This window comes from Cydia splendana, chromosome 6 (assembly GCF_910591565.1).
Source record: "Cydia splendana chromosome 6, ilCydSple1.2, whole genome shotgun sequence".
In the NCBI taxonomy this organism is placed as follows: domain Eukaryota; kingdom Metazoa; phylum Arthropoda; class Insecta; order Lepidoptera; family Tortricidae; genus Cydia; species Cydia splendana.
This window is the reverse complement of record NC_085965.1, coordinates 9,782,230-9,797,282: the sequence shown is the minus strand read 5'-3', so window position 1 is coordinate 9,797,282 and position 15,053 is coordinate 9,782,230. Positions and strand designations below refer to the sequence as shown.

The 15,053-nt window shown below is 42.2% G+C and overlaps 1 protein-coding gene across 1 annotated transcript in view; it reads left to right on the top strand.

Annotated features, from left to right (window-relative positions):
• Positions 1 to 15,053, top strand: part of LOC134791370 (ribonuclease Z, mitochondrial) — a 34,120-nt gene that overhangs the window by 595 nt on the left and 18,472 nt on the right. The window contains exons 2-9 of the mRNA XM_063762381.1: positions 638 to 824; positions 1,069 to 1,190; positions 2,188 to 2,402; positions 3,564 to 3,635; positions 5,826 to 5,893; positions 6,815 to 6,980; positions 7,330 to 7,465; positions 9,148 to 9,292. Of these exons, the coding sequence (XP_063618451.1) occupies positions 638 to 824; positions 1,069 to 1,190; positions 2,188 to 2,402; positions 3,564 to 3,635; positions 5,826 to 5,893; positions 6,815 to 6,980; positions 7,330 to 7,465; positions 9,148 to 9,292 (1,111 nt within the window). The remainder of the gene's footprint in view (positions 1 to 637; positions 825 to 1,068; positions 1,191 to 2,187; positions 2,403 to 3,563; positions 3,636 to 5,825; positions 5,894 to 6,814; positions 6,981 to 7,329; positions 7,466 to 9,147; positions 9,293 to 15,053) is intronic.

Below are 15,053 nucleotides of genomic sequence, written 5' to 3'. Positions count from 1 at the left end.
TTAATGCACAATATGCCTTAAGATTGAAGGACTTTCTTCTTATTAAGAGTGTTATTACTTTAGTATTGCATCATAAATCAGTATGGTTTTGCAATCGTTTTAGGATGTTATATTTTGATATTTTATAGCTACCAGAGAACTGGTATTATTCCTCTGTATTCCATACCTACATTTTACAAACATGTTTGTTAAAAAATTAATTAAGTGGTCTTCTTTCAACCAATGTCCCACATTTTCATTGCATAAATTTATCCATTTGTAAGTCCATCTGTTGGGAAAAAACCTTCCTTAAGGACGTTCCTGATAAGTACATACTCCTGCCAGAATTCTGTGGGCCTACCACAAACCACATGTTGACTTTGACATGTTGCCTCTCTGTCGCACATGTAAATTCGTATGTAAGTGTGACAGGGAGGCAACATGTTGAATCTGGTTTGCGGTAGGCCCTCTGTTTCAAATGCATCCAAATTAAGAACAAATCTAATTAGGAACAGACACTTTATCATTATAGGCGTGAATCACTTTATAAGGTGTGAATTTAGGGAAGTTTGTAAGATCAAAGTTATTTGTACACAAATTAATGCAATCAAATAATCAACCAGTTTTGATGATGTAAAAATCTACATGTTCAATACAGGTACCTTTTCAACTGCGGAGAGTGCACCCAAAGATTGGCACATGAGCATAAAGTAAAACTGTCAAGATTGGAGCATGTGTTCATCACAAGTAAAACTTGGAAGAATATTGGAGGTCTGCCCGGACTGTCATTGACGCTGCAGGATGTTGGGGTCCCAAAGATCACACTCCATGGACCTGAGGGTTTGGTAAGAATATTGCTTTATTATCAAATTATGCAAGACCATATAGATAGGCCTAGTTAGTCATAGTTGTTGTCATTAAATTGTTTACAAGGAGCTTTCGTATTTGTCATGCTACTTCAGTCAACCTCAGTACTTTTTGTACCAAGACTGACTGAAATAGCAAGACACGTTCGTACATTCCCGTCAAAAAACGATGGAAAATAATTATGCACTACATCTGTATATGAATATTTACATACCTTTCCAGGACGACCTTTACAATGCGACAAAAAGATTCGTCATAATGAAAGAGATGCAGGTGACCATGGCTCCATGCAGCCCTACAGAAGACTTTGAGGACAGTGTTATGACCATCAAATACGTGCACCTGTAAGTCTTGTTTGACACCCTGTAAGTTTGACAGATAGTAAACTTACTCCTGACCTGTCAAATTGCTACTTTTAGTTTCCTTGTGTATCTTCAACTTCAACATTTATTCAGCAAATAGGCCACAAGGGCACTTTTACACGTCAACATTGAATTTAAATACAAGCAAAAATAATAACAATACATTAACAATTTTATAAAATACAACTAACTGCAACTACCAATTCAAACTAACGTATTACAATTACTTTTGACGTTCATAAGCGCATTGTAATATGCCTACTTGAATAAACTATTTTTTATCTTTTATCTTAATCTTTACTTAGAGATGTATACAGTATCAATGAAGCTTAACCTGATCCATTGTCATACACAATAATCATGGTCTAAAATAATGTTCAGCGTACGTATTTGGAATTTTCTAATTGGCATTACAGCATTACTTATTGAATTTGATTTATAAAACCATAGTACATACTGTACCATGACTTTAAAATATAATAGGCAGAAAAAAATCCCGGTTCTCGATATAGACATTCGCTATACTTAGTTCGTTTTTTTTAGCATTAGAAAAAAGGTAAACAATCTTGACATGTCTTTTAATTGAAAAACACGTTTTAAAAATAAGTCACGGCAAATATGTAACAATTATAAATCTGACCCCGGCTACACACATTAACTATAAATTGTAGCGATTAATCTGTGCAGTCCGATTTGCGCAGTTTTATCTACCATGTGTATGACAAATCGTTACGATAATCGACAACGATTTGTCATACACACGGTAGATAAAACTGCGCAAATCGAACTGCACAGTTTTATCGCTACGATTTATAGTTACGTGTGTAGCCGGCATAATACGATCATATATATTCTTCTGCTTTCATAAGTAATAGTTACTGATTTTTAAAAAGCGTTTTTCAATTAAAAGACATGTCAAGATCGCTTAGGTACCTTCTTTTATTAGAAAAAACGATCTATAAACCCTATTTGTCCCTAGACTGCCGCAACTGACTCTGCTGCCAGAGATACCCCCGCAGCCGCCCAAGCGCGCCAGGCTCGACGACGTCCCCACGCTCACGTACGACCAGTTCATACACGACAAAACGGATTACTATAAACGCGGGACGGTCGGTGAGGGCGAGGGGCAATCTAAACGCGGGACGGTGGGTGAGGGCGAGGGAAAATCGACACCAAGGTCGTCGAGGAGTCCAGGTATCTCTTCTTCTTCTTTCTTTTTAGCCATTTTCAATGTAGGCCTCCTTCAATTTTTTGAAGTGAAAACTTCTTTAGCGGCGCTGTGCACTTTTTGTGATGGGGAAAAAATGTTAAACTAGTGACAGGTCACGTGACCGTAAGATTCGTAAGACGTAAGATGGACACGTGACCTGATCGAAAAACTGTTACAATGTCATTGAGTTTTCACTTCTGCCGGCACTCCCGGAGTGCAACCCGTTGATTTTTTTTGTCCAGGTATAGTACACCGATGTTCTCAAAAAATTTTATTTTACAGGCAAAATATTCCTTAGAACTATTTAACTATCGGGTTATTCCCGCTAGTTACCACCAAGTTGTTAGCAGTGGTAACGCAAATTTTATATAAACCTGCCTTATAGTCGTATGGTTTCAAAGTGTCGTAATCCACTTAAGAGATTACCTGCCGATGAATGGCATTGTTACCTTTTGTTAAACCAAACCGCTAATTACCTGTGCAAAATTAAATGCAATAACAACAAAAGATTCCATAGGGATAACAACTTTACCGCTTGAATAACAACAGCTCGTAGGTACTCGATATAGGCCCTTTTGGAATTAGGAGGCATGGTCGCCCAGGTGTTTGTTTATGTTTTTATGTTTAATTTCCAAAAGGTCCTATATCAAGCACAATAGTATACTATTGTAATTTAACTCTATTCTTCAAGCGGTAAAGTTGTTATCTGTTTAGAATCTTTTGTTGTTATTGCATTTCATTTTGCACAGGTAATTAGTGGTTTGGTCTAACAAAAGATAACAATGCCATTCATCGGCAGGTAATCTCTTATGTGGATCCCGACATTTTAAAACCATACGATATATATATTGACGACCGGTCTGGCCTAGTGGATAGTGACCCTGCCTGCGAAGCCGATGGTCCTGGGTTCGAATCCCAGTAAGGGCATTTAGTTGTGTGATGAACACTAATATTTGTTCCTGAGTCATGGCTCTTTTCTATGTATATAAGTATGTATTTATCTATATAAGTATGTATATCGTCGCTTAGCACCCATAGTACAAGCTTTGCTTAGTTTGGGGCTAGGTTGATCTGTGTAAGATGTCCCCTAATATTTATTTATTTATTTTATTTATATAAACATATTTAAAATTCGAATGTAACAGATAAACGACAACGTAAACCACGCCCGCGGCTACAAGAAAGCGAGGCGTCCCTTATTAGCTATCGGAGTCGTGGTATATTATTTATTAATTATTATCAAAACAAGTAACAATCGACTCTCGTCACTAGTACCTTAGAGAGAGATTCATTACAAAGTTAAGGGTTCATTTCAAGCTCCTAAATTATTTGTGTAAATATTACTTATTTTGTTTTGGATCATACTATTATGTAAAGGCGTAAAGGTAAAAGTATTTAGTTGTAGATTCGTCACAGGTTCAAATAATTCGTTGCATCAGTTCGTTTACAACACTACAAGTAACATTTAAATATAGAGTATAGTTTTCACCACACCAGCTCGGAAAGGCTTACTTTGCACTTCAAAAACTGATAGCAAAGTTGCATTTTATTCACATGTGAGGCAAAGTAATCAAATGCAAAGTTTGAGTTGTTTTCTTATGTTTGCTGCCTGCTGGTAGAATTGACTTTTAAATGATGATTTTCGATGAATAAATATTTAATAACATTCATTTGGATTTGATTTTTTTTTGAAATTTTACATTTAATATTTGCTTCGGGTTGGTGTGGTGAAAAATGTTGTGTTTCACTCGGGGGCAAATTTTGTTTAACCCTCTTGTTTTAAAACCTCGCAACGGTCAAGATAGTCAAGTTTCCATTTTTCGACCCACTCGCTACGCTTGTGATAATTTTGGAATCTTTCGCTTGCTCGGGTATCAATATTAGCACGAGCGGTTAAACAACAACTTTGCCCCCTTGTAAAACAAATAACTATATTATTGCTACTGAAATGGCTCGTTGTGCTACTTTGAGCCACCTTCCGGCAGCCAACGTCTACAGTATAGCAGGCGTTTGTCATTAAGTCATTATTTGGATTCATTAGTTGTAGACTATTGTCTTTCAGCAAAGATTCATTCATTTTTTTCGTCTAAGAGCTTGTGCACAAAGCACGCGAGGTTCGAGAGGGGGGGTGGGGGTCATAAAAAAATCACGACAGATCACGTTGGGGGAGGGGGGGCATAAGAAAACCTCACGTGTATTTTTCTACAGTGAACGAAACTAAGAAAAAATACCTACCACATGAGTAGATACTTTTTCTCGGTTTCGTTAAACATAAATCTTCACTCCGTACTTCAAAATAGCGAGTCTATTTTACGAAATTTTGGAGCGCGTGGCCTTACCGATCGGATAGAAAAATTTCTAAAAAATACATGTGAGGTTATGGTGGGGGACGGGAGGTAGCCAAAAATCTCACCAAATATCACCAAGGGGGAGGGGGGGTCAAAAGGTAGCCGAAAACACCTCGCGTGATTTGTGCACAACCCCTAAGACAAATTCTTGCGTCGAATACGACAGCTGCGTTAGCTCAGGAGGCCTAGGGCCTAGGCAAGATGACTATCGTTCGCAGAAAGGCGAAACGAAACGCTATCTACCTCTATCCCACTAATATGGAAGAGTGACAGAGACAATACGCCTGAAACACAGGGAATCTAGTTCAGGCACATGTAAAACCATTACTATTTTTAAGTCTTTGTTTTATATTAATGTAACCATGAAATACGTGTTTTTAAATAAATTATGTTTATGTTCATGTTTAATAGCGTGTCATTTCGCTTTCTGCATAAGTTGACAAGCCGATAATAATCGTTTGTCCCTTTCCATCATACCAATACGTCGGAAAGGGACAAACGATTATTATCGGCTTGTCAACTTTAGTAAACGTTTATGAATAAGAGGGTTAGGCCCTAGGTCCTAGATCCCCTGGTTATCAAACAAAAGTTGACGTTTGAGAATCCAGTGACCGCAATACCTATGGATGGCATAGTACCAAGTTAGCACCATTTATCAAACTGCACTCCACCATTACCACCACCACCACCACCATTATAGCACCATTTATTTCAGCTGTCAAACTAGAGGGCACGATTTTTTCTTAGACTTTACAACTATTTAGAAATTAATTACCTATACAATTAATACCTTTGAATTTCACTAACTATGAGGTTTTGGATATCGCTGGCCCAATATTACAGGGTTCTAGGTTCTATGTTACATTTCCAAGATAGTTGAAATTCGACTTAATGTCACTATGACAATGTTCAAATTTCAGTTCGATAAAAGTGAAACATAGAACCCTGTCATATTGGGCCAGCGACATGTAAAACGTCGTTTAGCTTGCTTTAAATTAAGATAGGTTAAACAGTTTTGCATAAAGGCAAAATTATAATTTTTTATTATTTCTCTTTTAGATCGCCGTGACAAGAAAAAAGACGAATTTATGAACCTTCAAGTAGTTGCGTACATTTGTACATTAAAGGTGAGTACTCACTTCATAATTAAGGCAACGAACTAGAATTCAGGCAATGGGGTATTTGACTGGTACCAGTCAAATCAGTTTCTTTTTTCGAACTGTCGAAACGATTTTGCTACTTTGGCTTTGCTACTTTTGCTACTTTGGCTATTTATATGAAATACTAACATGTGACGTCACAAGTCACAATCAAATTATCTACTCTTTATAGTTTTATACGGGTTTTAAAATAGAAATTGTGTCAAAAAATAACTGCTGTCCACGTTTCTTTATTAATCTTCTGGTGCTTTATTTCATGCATGGTGTAAAATAATTTATCAAATACCCTATTAGCGTGGAGCAACGGGCATTTTTTCTTAGAAAAAGTGATCGCCGACGGTATAAAGAACCAAGCATTTATATCTTTTTTTAACAATATCCATATCTTCATGGTTTTTGCGCGACAAACTAGTTGATAATAGGTACCAACGTACAGATGTAGTGCATAATTGTTTTCCATCGTATTTTCTCGGAAACGTTCGTATTTGTCATTCTACTTCAGTCTACCTCAGTATTTTTACAATAATTACATTAATAATAATGAAATGACCTACCCTCTTTATCGAAAAATGATACAGCCTTATCTAGATATTCTTTGATTGTACTTCCGCCTAAATAAGAAGATTCACTTCAAAAACTTTATTAACAGTAGCATTCCATGAAATTGTCTACCGTTTGTCCCGTACAAACGCCAATTTTCTGAAGATTTGCAGGTATAAGAGTGTCCTTTTCTATGACAAATTGTCACAAATATGCACAGAAAAATTATCGCCTGCTTTAAATGCCGAAAAAAAAGTCGCAACACAGGAAATTAAATGCGTTTGTACGGGACAGCCCGTGGAATGCTCCAACAACATACACAAACAAAAACGACTCTATCTTTTCCAGAAACGTCTAGGCACGCTAGACTTAGCCAAGTGCGTCGAGAAGGGAGTTCGACCAGGACCTTTGCTGGGACAGCTGAAGAGCGGGATAGATGTAGTACTAGCCGATGGTACTTTAGTGTTGTCCAAAGACGTCAAGACGCCGGATGACCCTGGGCCTGTCTTTATAGGTAAGTGCAAACGAAAAACTTATCGACTAGGTATAAAATACGTAATGAAATAATAAATAATAAATAAATATTGGTGGACATCTTACACAGATCAACCTAGCCCCAAACTAAGCAAAGCTTGTACTATGGGTGCTAGGCGACGATATACATACTTATATATATAAATACATACTTATATACATAGAAAACACCCATGACTCAGAAACAAATATTAGTGTCCATCACACAAATAAATGCCCTTACTGGGATTCGAACCCAGGACCATCGGCTTCGCAGGCAGGGTCACTACCCACTAGGCCAGACCGGTCGTCGAAATGGTCTACATATTATTAAGACTCCATTTTTTCAGTTCTGGAAGTGCCAGAAATCGGCTACCTCTGCGAAGAACAGTTCGCGGCGCACTTCGACAACGGTAAAAACTTACCAGAAAGCATACCTTCACTCATCGTCCACTTGTCGCCACCTGAAGTGTTCCACCATAAGACGTAAGTTACGAATCTTGCTTTAGAAAAAATAAATACGTGTCGGCTGTGCACGCTCGTCGAGAGCCTCTCGCCGAGAGTCTCGGTACCGCTCCGATCCGGAGAAGCGCGAGACGAGACAAGGAAGAGCGAGACAAGAAGGGAGCAGCATGTACACACTCGTTCTCGGCTTGTCTCGGGGTCTCTCGACGAGTGTGTGTACAGCCCGCATTAAAGTTTTAATTTACAAATCATTTGGGATGCGTAAACCATAACGCGACTAGCTTGCCATATTATGTTCTATCTAGGTAAGTATCTTAATGCCGGCTGTACACGCTCGGCGAGAGCCTCTCGCCGAGAGTCTCGGGCGAGAAGCTGTCGACGAGAGCACACTATGTACACACTCGTTGAATCATTTAAACCGCGGATGCCCGCCACGATGGACATAGAAACTGTTGCTGCGATTTGCCTCTGTGCTGCTAGATACTACAATGATTTAGGCGTATATCATTAAAAAAAAATACTAAGCCATGGAGAAGAAGGAGGTGGTGGATGGTTACTATGCACCGCAAAAGAACCCAAATCAATTAGCTCACTTATTCGGACCCAAGCATCCTAGATATATTGCTTATCTTTATGTTTCACATCTTTTGGGTTCCAATAGGACTGGGTTCCATTTGGTAAAATTCTAAAAACTGCAATTCAGTCTTGTTGGACCACATTTTAACGGCTGATCACCAAAACGCGTCTTTACAGAAACACACCGGGTAATTATTGATAATAATATTTAGCATACGTGTGGTGGTAATTTGCATTTGTAACGTCTACTCCCAATTTGTTCATAGATTTTTGTCGGGTAGTTTACACAAATCTCTGTTTTAACAATGACTGTGTACATGCTGCCCTCGCGGGAGCAGCGAGACCCTTTGACTCGGCCACAAAAAACCGACCGCAATCGGGGAACGGCGAGACGAGACAAGGAAGACCGAGACAAGACGAGAGCAGTCTGTACACACTCGCTCTCGGCCTGTCTCGGGGTGTCTCGCCGAGAGTGTACAGCTGGCATATGAGTGATTTTTAGGTACAAATGTAGAAAACTTAAATATGACATTGACATTTGAAGCTAAAAAACAAGTGGTCCCTACAGTTCATGCCTGCTTCATTGCGAGTTGAAAGTTACGGCTCGGCCACGACATTGAGCGACTTGCGACGGCGGCAGCGATAACCACAGGTTGGAGCGAGACACAGCGATCTGACCTTTTGTTCCCACCTATGGTTGTCGCTGCCGCCGTCGCAAGTCGCTCAATGTCGTGGCCGAGCCGTTAAACTTCGCATAAGCACTTCGCACAAATAGGGGACGTGCATGAACTATAGGGGGCAGCATAGGAGCCGTCAGATTTTTGGCGCGAGGCGTAAATGTGACGTTTATGCTTCCGATGTAGCCCACAAGATGGCAGAACCTACTATGCACAAGGAAACGTACCTCCGAGACCGTAAATGTTACCACTTGCTTTGGCAATGTACATGTGCACATATGTTTCCGATTCAGGCCACAAGATGGCAGGCCCTCCAACGCGCACGGTCCCTATAAACATGTGGCTCCTGTGTTGTTATCTATAGTTCACGCTGGTTTACTATTGCAATCGTTTTCTTGTAGTTAAAATTAAGAACGTAACAAATACTTATATTGTTTCCTTTCTCCACAGCTACCAAGCTTTCATGACGAAATTCGGCCCAACAACACGTCACCTCATCCTGAACTCGCAGAACTCGTGTCTGGGCTCTGAAGCCGTCCACCGAACTCAGCACAAACTACATCTACTGGACCCTGAGGTTTTTCCACTACTCAAGGTAAGGCTCTATAACACGAAACTTATAAGTCCTACAGAAATTGCAAAACAAAAGTTGTATTGTATTATGGATAAATTCGGCCCATCAACACGCCACCTCATCCTCAACTCGCAGAACTCGTGTCTGGGTTCCGTAGCCGTCCATCGCACTCAGCACTAACTACATCTACTGGACCCTGAGGTTTTCCCATTACTCAAGGTAAGGCTCTATAACACGAAACTTATAAGTCCTACAGAAATTGCAAAACAAAAGTTGTTTGGCTCTATGGACAAATTCGGCCCAACAACACGTCACCTCATCCTGAACTCGCAGAACTCGTGTCTTGGTTCCGAAGCGGTCCACCGAACTCAGCACAAACTACATCTACTGGACCCTGAGGTTTTTCCACTACTCAAGGTAAGGCTCTATAACACGAAACTTATAAGTCCTACAGAAATTGCAAAACAGAAGTTGTATTGTATTATGGACAAATTCGGCCCAACAACACGCCACCTCATCCTCAACTCGCAGAACTCGTGTCTGGGTTCCGTAGCCGTCCATCGCACTCAACACTAACTACATCTACTGGACCCTGGGGGTTTCCCATTACTCAAGGTAAGGCTCTATAACACGAAACTTATACGTCCTACAGAAATTGCACAACAAAAGTTGTTTGGCTCTATGGACAAATTCGGCCCAAAAACACGTCACCTCATCCTGAACTCGCAGAACTCGTGTCTTGGTTCCGAAGCGGTCCACCGAACTCAGCACAAACTACATCTACTGGACCCTGAGGTTTTTCCACTACTCAAGATCAGGCTCTATAACACGAAACTTATAAGTCCTACAGAAATTGCAAGACAAAAGTTGTTTGGCTCTATGGACAAATTCGGCCCAACAACACGTCACCTCATCCTGAACTCGCAGAACTCGTGTCTTGGTTCCGTAGCCGTCCATCGCACTCAGCACAAACTACATCTACTGGACCCTGAGCTTTTCCACTACTCAAGGTAAGGCTCTATAACACGAAACTGAAGTCATACACAAATTGCGGAATAAAAGTTGTTTTGTCCTATGGACAACTTCGGCCCCACACACGCCATGGCGCCATCGCCACCTCATTCACAACCCGCAGAACTCGTGTCTGGGCTCTGAAGCCGTCCACCGAACTCAGCACAAACTACATCTACTGGACCCTGAGGTTTTTCCACTACTCAAGGTAAGGCTCTATAACACGAAACTGATGTCATACACAAATTGCGGAATAAAAGTTGTTTTGTCCTATGGACAACTTCGGCCCCACACACGCCATGGCGCCATCGCCACCTCATTCACAACTCGCAGGACTCGTGTCTGGGCTCTGAAGCCGTCCACCGAACTCAGCACAAACTACATCTACTGGACCCTGAGGTTTTTCCACTACTCAAGGTAAGGCTCTATAACACGAAACTTATAAGTCCTACAGAAATTGCAAAACAAAAGTTGTTTGGCTCTATGGACAAATTCGGCCCAACAACACGTCACCTCATCCTGAACTCGCAGAACTCGTGTCTTGGTTCCGAAGCGGTCCACCGAACTCAGCACAAACTACATCTACTGGACCCTGAGGTTTTTCCACTACTCAAGATAAGGCTCTATAACACGAAACTTATAAGTCCTACAGAAATTGCAAGACAAAAGTTGTTTGGCTCTATGGACAAATTCGGCCCAACAACACGTCACCTCATCCTGAACTCGCAGAACTCGTGTCTTGGTTCCGTAGCCGTCCATCGCACTCAGCACAAACTACATCTACTGGACCCTGAGGTTTTCCCATTACTCAAGGTAAGCTCAATAACACGAAACTTATAAGTCCTACAGAAATTGCAAAACAAAATATTGTATTATGGACAAATTCGGCTCCAAGTCCCGCCACTTCATCCTGAACTCACCGAACTCGTATCTGGGCTCTGAAGCCGTCCACCGAACTCAGCACAAACTACATCTACTGGACCCTGAGGTTTTCCCACTACTCAAGGTAAGGGGTCTATAACACGAAACTGAAGTCATACACAAATTGCGGAATAAAAGTTGTTTTGTCCTATGGACAACTTCGGCCCCACACACGCCATGGCGCCATCGCCACCTCATTCACAACCCGCAGAACTCGTGTCTGGGCTCTGAAGCCGTCCACCGAACTCAGCACAAACTACATCTACTGGACCCTGAGGTTTTTCCACTACTCAAGGTAAGGCTCTATAACACGAAACTGATGTCATACACAAATTGCGGAATAAAAGTTGTTTTGTCCTATGGACAACTTCGGCCCCACACACGCCATGGCGCCATCGCCACCTCATTCACAACTCGCAGAACTCGTGTCTGGGCTCTGAAGCCGTCCACCGAACTCAGCACAAACTACATCTACTGGACCCTGAGGTTTTCCCATTACTCAAGGTAAGGCTCTATAACACGAAACTTATAAGTCCTACAGAAATTGCAAAACAAAAGTTGTTTGGCTCTATGGACAAATTCGGCCCAACAACACGTCACCTCATCCTGAACTCGCAGAACTCGTGTCTTGGTTCCGAAGCGGTCCATCGCACTCAGCACAAACTACATCTACTGGACCCTGAGCTTTTCCACTACTCAAGGTAAGGCTCTATAACACGAAACTGAAGTCATACACAAATTGCGGAATAAAAGTTGTTTTGTCCTATGGACAACTTCGGCCCCACACACGCCATGGCGCCATCGCCACCTCATTCACAACCCGCAGAACTCGTGTCTGGGCTCTGAAGCCGTCCACCGAACTCAGCACAAACTACATCTACTGGACCCTGAGGTTTTTCCACTACTCAAGGTAAGGCTCTATAACACGAAACTGATGTCATACACAAATTGCGGAATAAAAGTTGTTTTGTCCTATGGACAACTTCGGCCCCACACACGCCATGGCGCCATCGCCACCTCATTCACAACTCGCAGGACTCGTGTCTGGGCTCTGAAGCCGTCCACCGAACTCAGCACAAACTACATCTACTGGACCCTGAGGTTTTTCCACTACTCAAGGTAAGGCTCTATAACACGAAACTTATAAGTCCTACAGAAATTGCAAAACAAAAGTTGTTTGGCTCTATGGACAAATTCGGCCCAACAACACGTCACCTCATCCTGAACTCGCAGAACTCGTGTCTTGGTTCCGAAGCGGTCCACCGAACTCAGCACAAACTACATCTACTGGACCCTGAGGTTTTTCCACTACTCAAGATAAGGCTCTATAACACGAAACTTATAAGTCCTACAGAAATTGCAAGACAAAAGTTGTTTGGCTCTATGGACAAATTCGGCCCAACAACACGTCACCTCATCCTGAACTCGCAGAACTCGTGTCTTGGTTCCGTAGCCGTCCATCGCACTCAGCACAAACTACATCTACTGGACCCTGAGGTTTTCCCATTACTCAAGGTAAGCTCAATAACACGAAACTTATAAGTCCTACAGAAATTGCAAAACAAAATATTGTATTATGGACAAATTCGGCTCCAAGTCCCGCCACTTCATCCTGAACTCACCGAACTCGTATCTGGGCTCTGAAGCCGTCCACCGAACTCAGCACAAACTACATCTACTGGACCCTGAGGTTTTCCCACTACTCAAGGTAAGGGGTCTATAACACGAAACTGAAGTCATACACAAATTGCGGAATAAAAGTTGTTTTGTCCTATGGACAACTTCGGCCCCACACACGCCATGGCGCCATCGCCACCTCATTCACAACCCGCAGAACTCGTGTCTGGGCTCTGAAGCCGTCCACCGAACTCAGCACAAACTACATCTACTGGACCCTGAGGTTTTTCCACTACTCAAGGTAAGGCTCTATAACACGAAACTGATGTCATACACAAATTGCGGAATAAAAGTTGTTTTGTCCTATGGACAACTTCGGCCCCACACACGCCATGGCGCCATCGCCACCTCATTCACAACTCGCAGAACTCGTGTCTGGGCTCTGAAGCCGTCCACCGAACTCAGCACAAACTACATCTACTGGACCCTGAGGTTTTCCCATTACTCAAGGTAAGGCTCTATAACACGAAACTTATAAGTCCTACAGAAATTGCAAAACAAAAGTTGTTTGGCTCTATGGACAAATTCGGCCCAACAACACGTCACCTCATCCTGAACTCGCAGAACTCGTGTCTTGGTTCCGAAGCGGTCCACCGAACTCAGCACAAACTACATCTACTGGACCCTGAGGTTTTTCCACTACTCAAGGTAAGGCTCTATAACACGAAACTTATAAGTCCTACAGAAATTGCAAAACAGAAGTTGTATTGTATTATGGACAAATTCGGCCCAACAACACGCCACCTCATCCTCAACTCGCAGAACTCGTGTCTGGGTTCCGTAGCCGTCCATCGCACTCAACACTAACTACATCTACTGGACCCTGGGGGTTTCCCATTACTCAAGGTAAGGCTCTAATATTGTATTATGGAAAAATTCGGCAAAACAAAATATTGTATTATGGACAAATTCGGCTCCAAGTCCCGCCACTTCATCCTGAACTCACCGAACTCGTATCTGGGCTCTGAAGCCGTCCACCGAACTCAGCACAAACTACATCTACTGGACCCTGAGGTTTTTCCACTACTCAAGATCAGGCTCTATAACACGAAACTTATAAGTCCTACAGAAATTGCAAGACAAAAGTTGTTTGGCTCTATGGACAAATTCGGCCCAACAACACGTCACCTCATCCTGAACTCGCAGAACTCGTGTCTTGGTTCCGTAGCCGTCCATCGCACTCAGCACAAACTACATCTACTGGACCCTGAGGTTTTTCCACTACTCAAGGTAAGGCTCTATAACACGAAACTGATGTCATACACAAATTGCGGAATAAAAGTTGTTTTGTCCTATGGACAACTTCGGCCCCACACACGCCATGGCGCCATCGCCACCTCATTCACAACTCGCAGAACTCGTGTCTGGGCTCTGAAGCCGTCCACCGAACTCAGCACAAACTACATCTACTGGACCCTGAGGTTTTTCCACTACTCAAGGTAAGGCTCTATAACACGAAACTTATAAGTCCTACAGAAATTGCAAAACAAAAGTTGTTTGGCTCTATGGACAAATTCGGCCCAACAACACGTCACCTCATCCTGAACTCGCAGAACTCGTGTCTTGGTTCCGAAGCGGTCCACCGAACTCAGCACAAACTACATCTACTGGACCCTGAGGTTTTTCCACTACTCAAGATAAGGCTCTATAACACGAAACTTATAAGTCCTACAGAAATTGCAAGACAAAAGTTGTTTGGCTCTATGGACAAATTCGGTCCAACAACACGTCACCTCATCCTGAACTCGCAGAACTCGTGTCTTGGTTCCGTAGCCGTCCATCGCACTCAGCACAAACTACATCTACTGGACCCTGAGGTTTTCCCATTACTCAAGGTAAGCTCAATAACACGAAACTTATAAGTCCTACAGAAATTGCAAAACAAAATATTGTATTATGGACAAATTCGGCTCCAAGTCCCGCCACTTCATCCTGAACTCACCGAACTCGTATCTGGGCTCTGAAGCCGTCCACCGAACTCAGCACAAACTACATCTACTGGACCCTGAGGTTTTCCCACTACTCAAGGTAAGGGGTCTATAACACGAAACTGAAGTCATACACAAATTGCGGAATAAAAGTTGTTTTGTCCTATGGACAAATTCGGCCCAACAACACGCCATGGCGCCATCACCACCTCATTCACAACTCGCAGAACTCGTGTCTGGGCTCT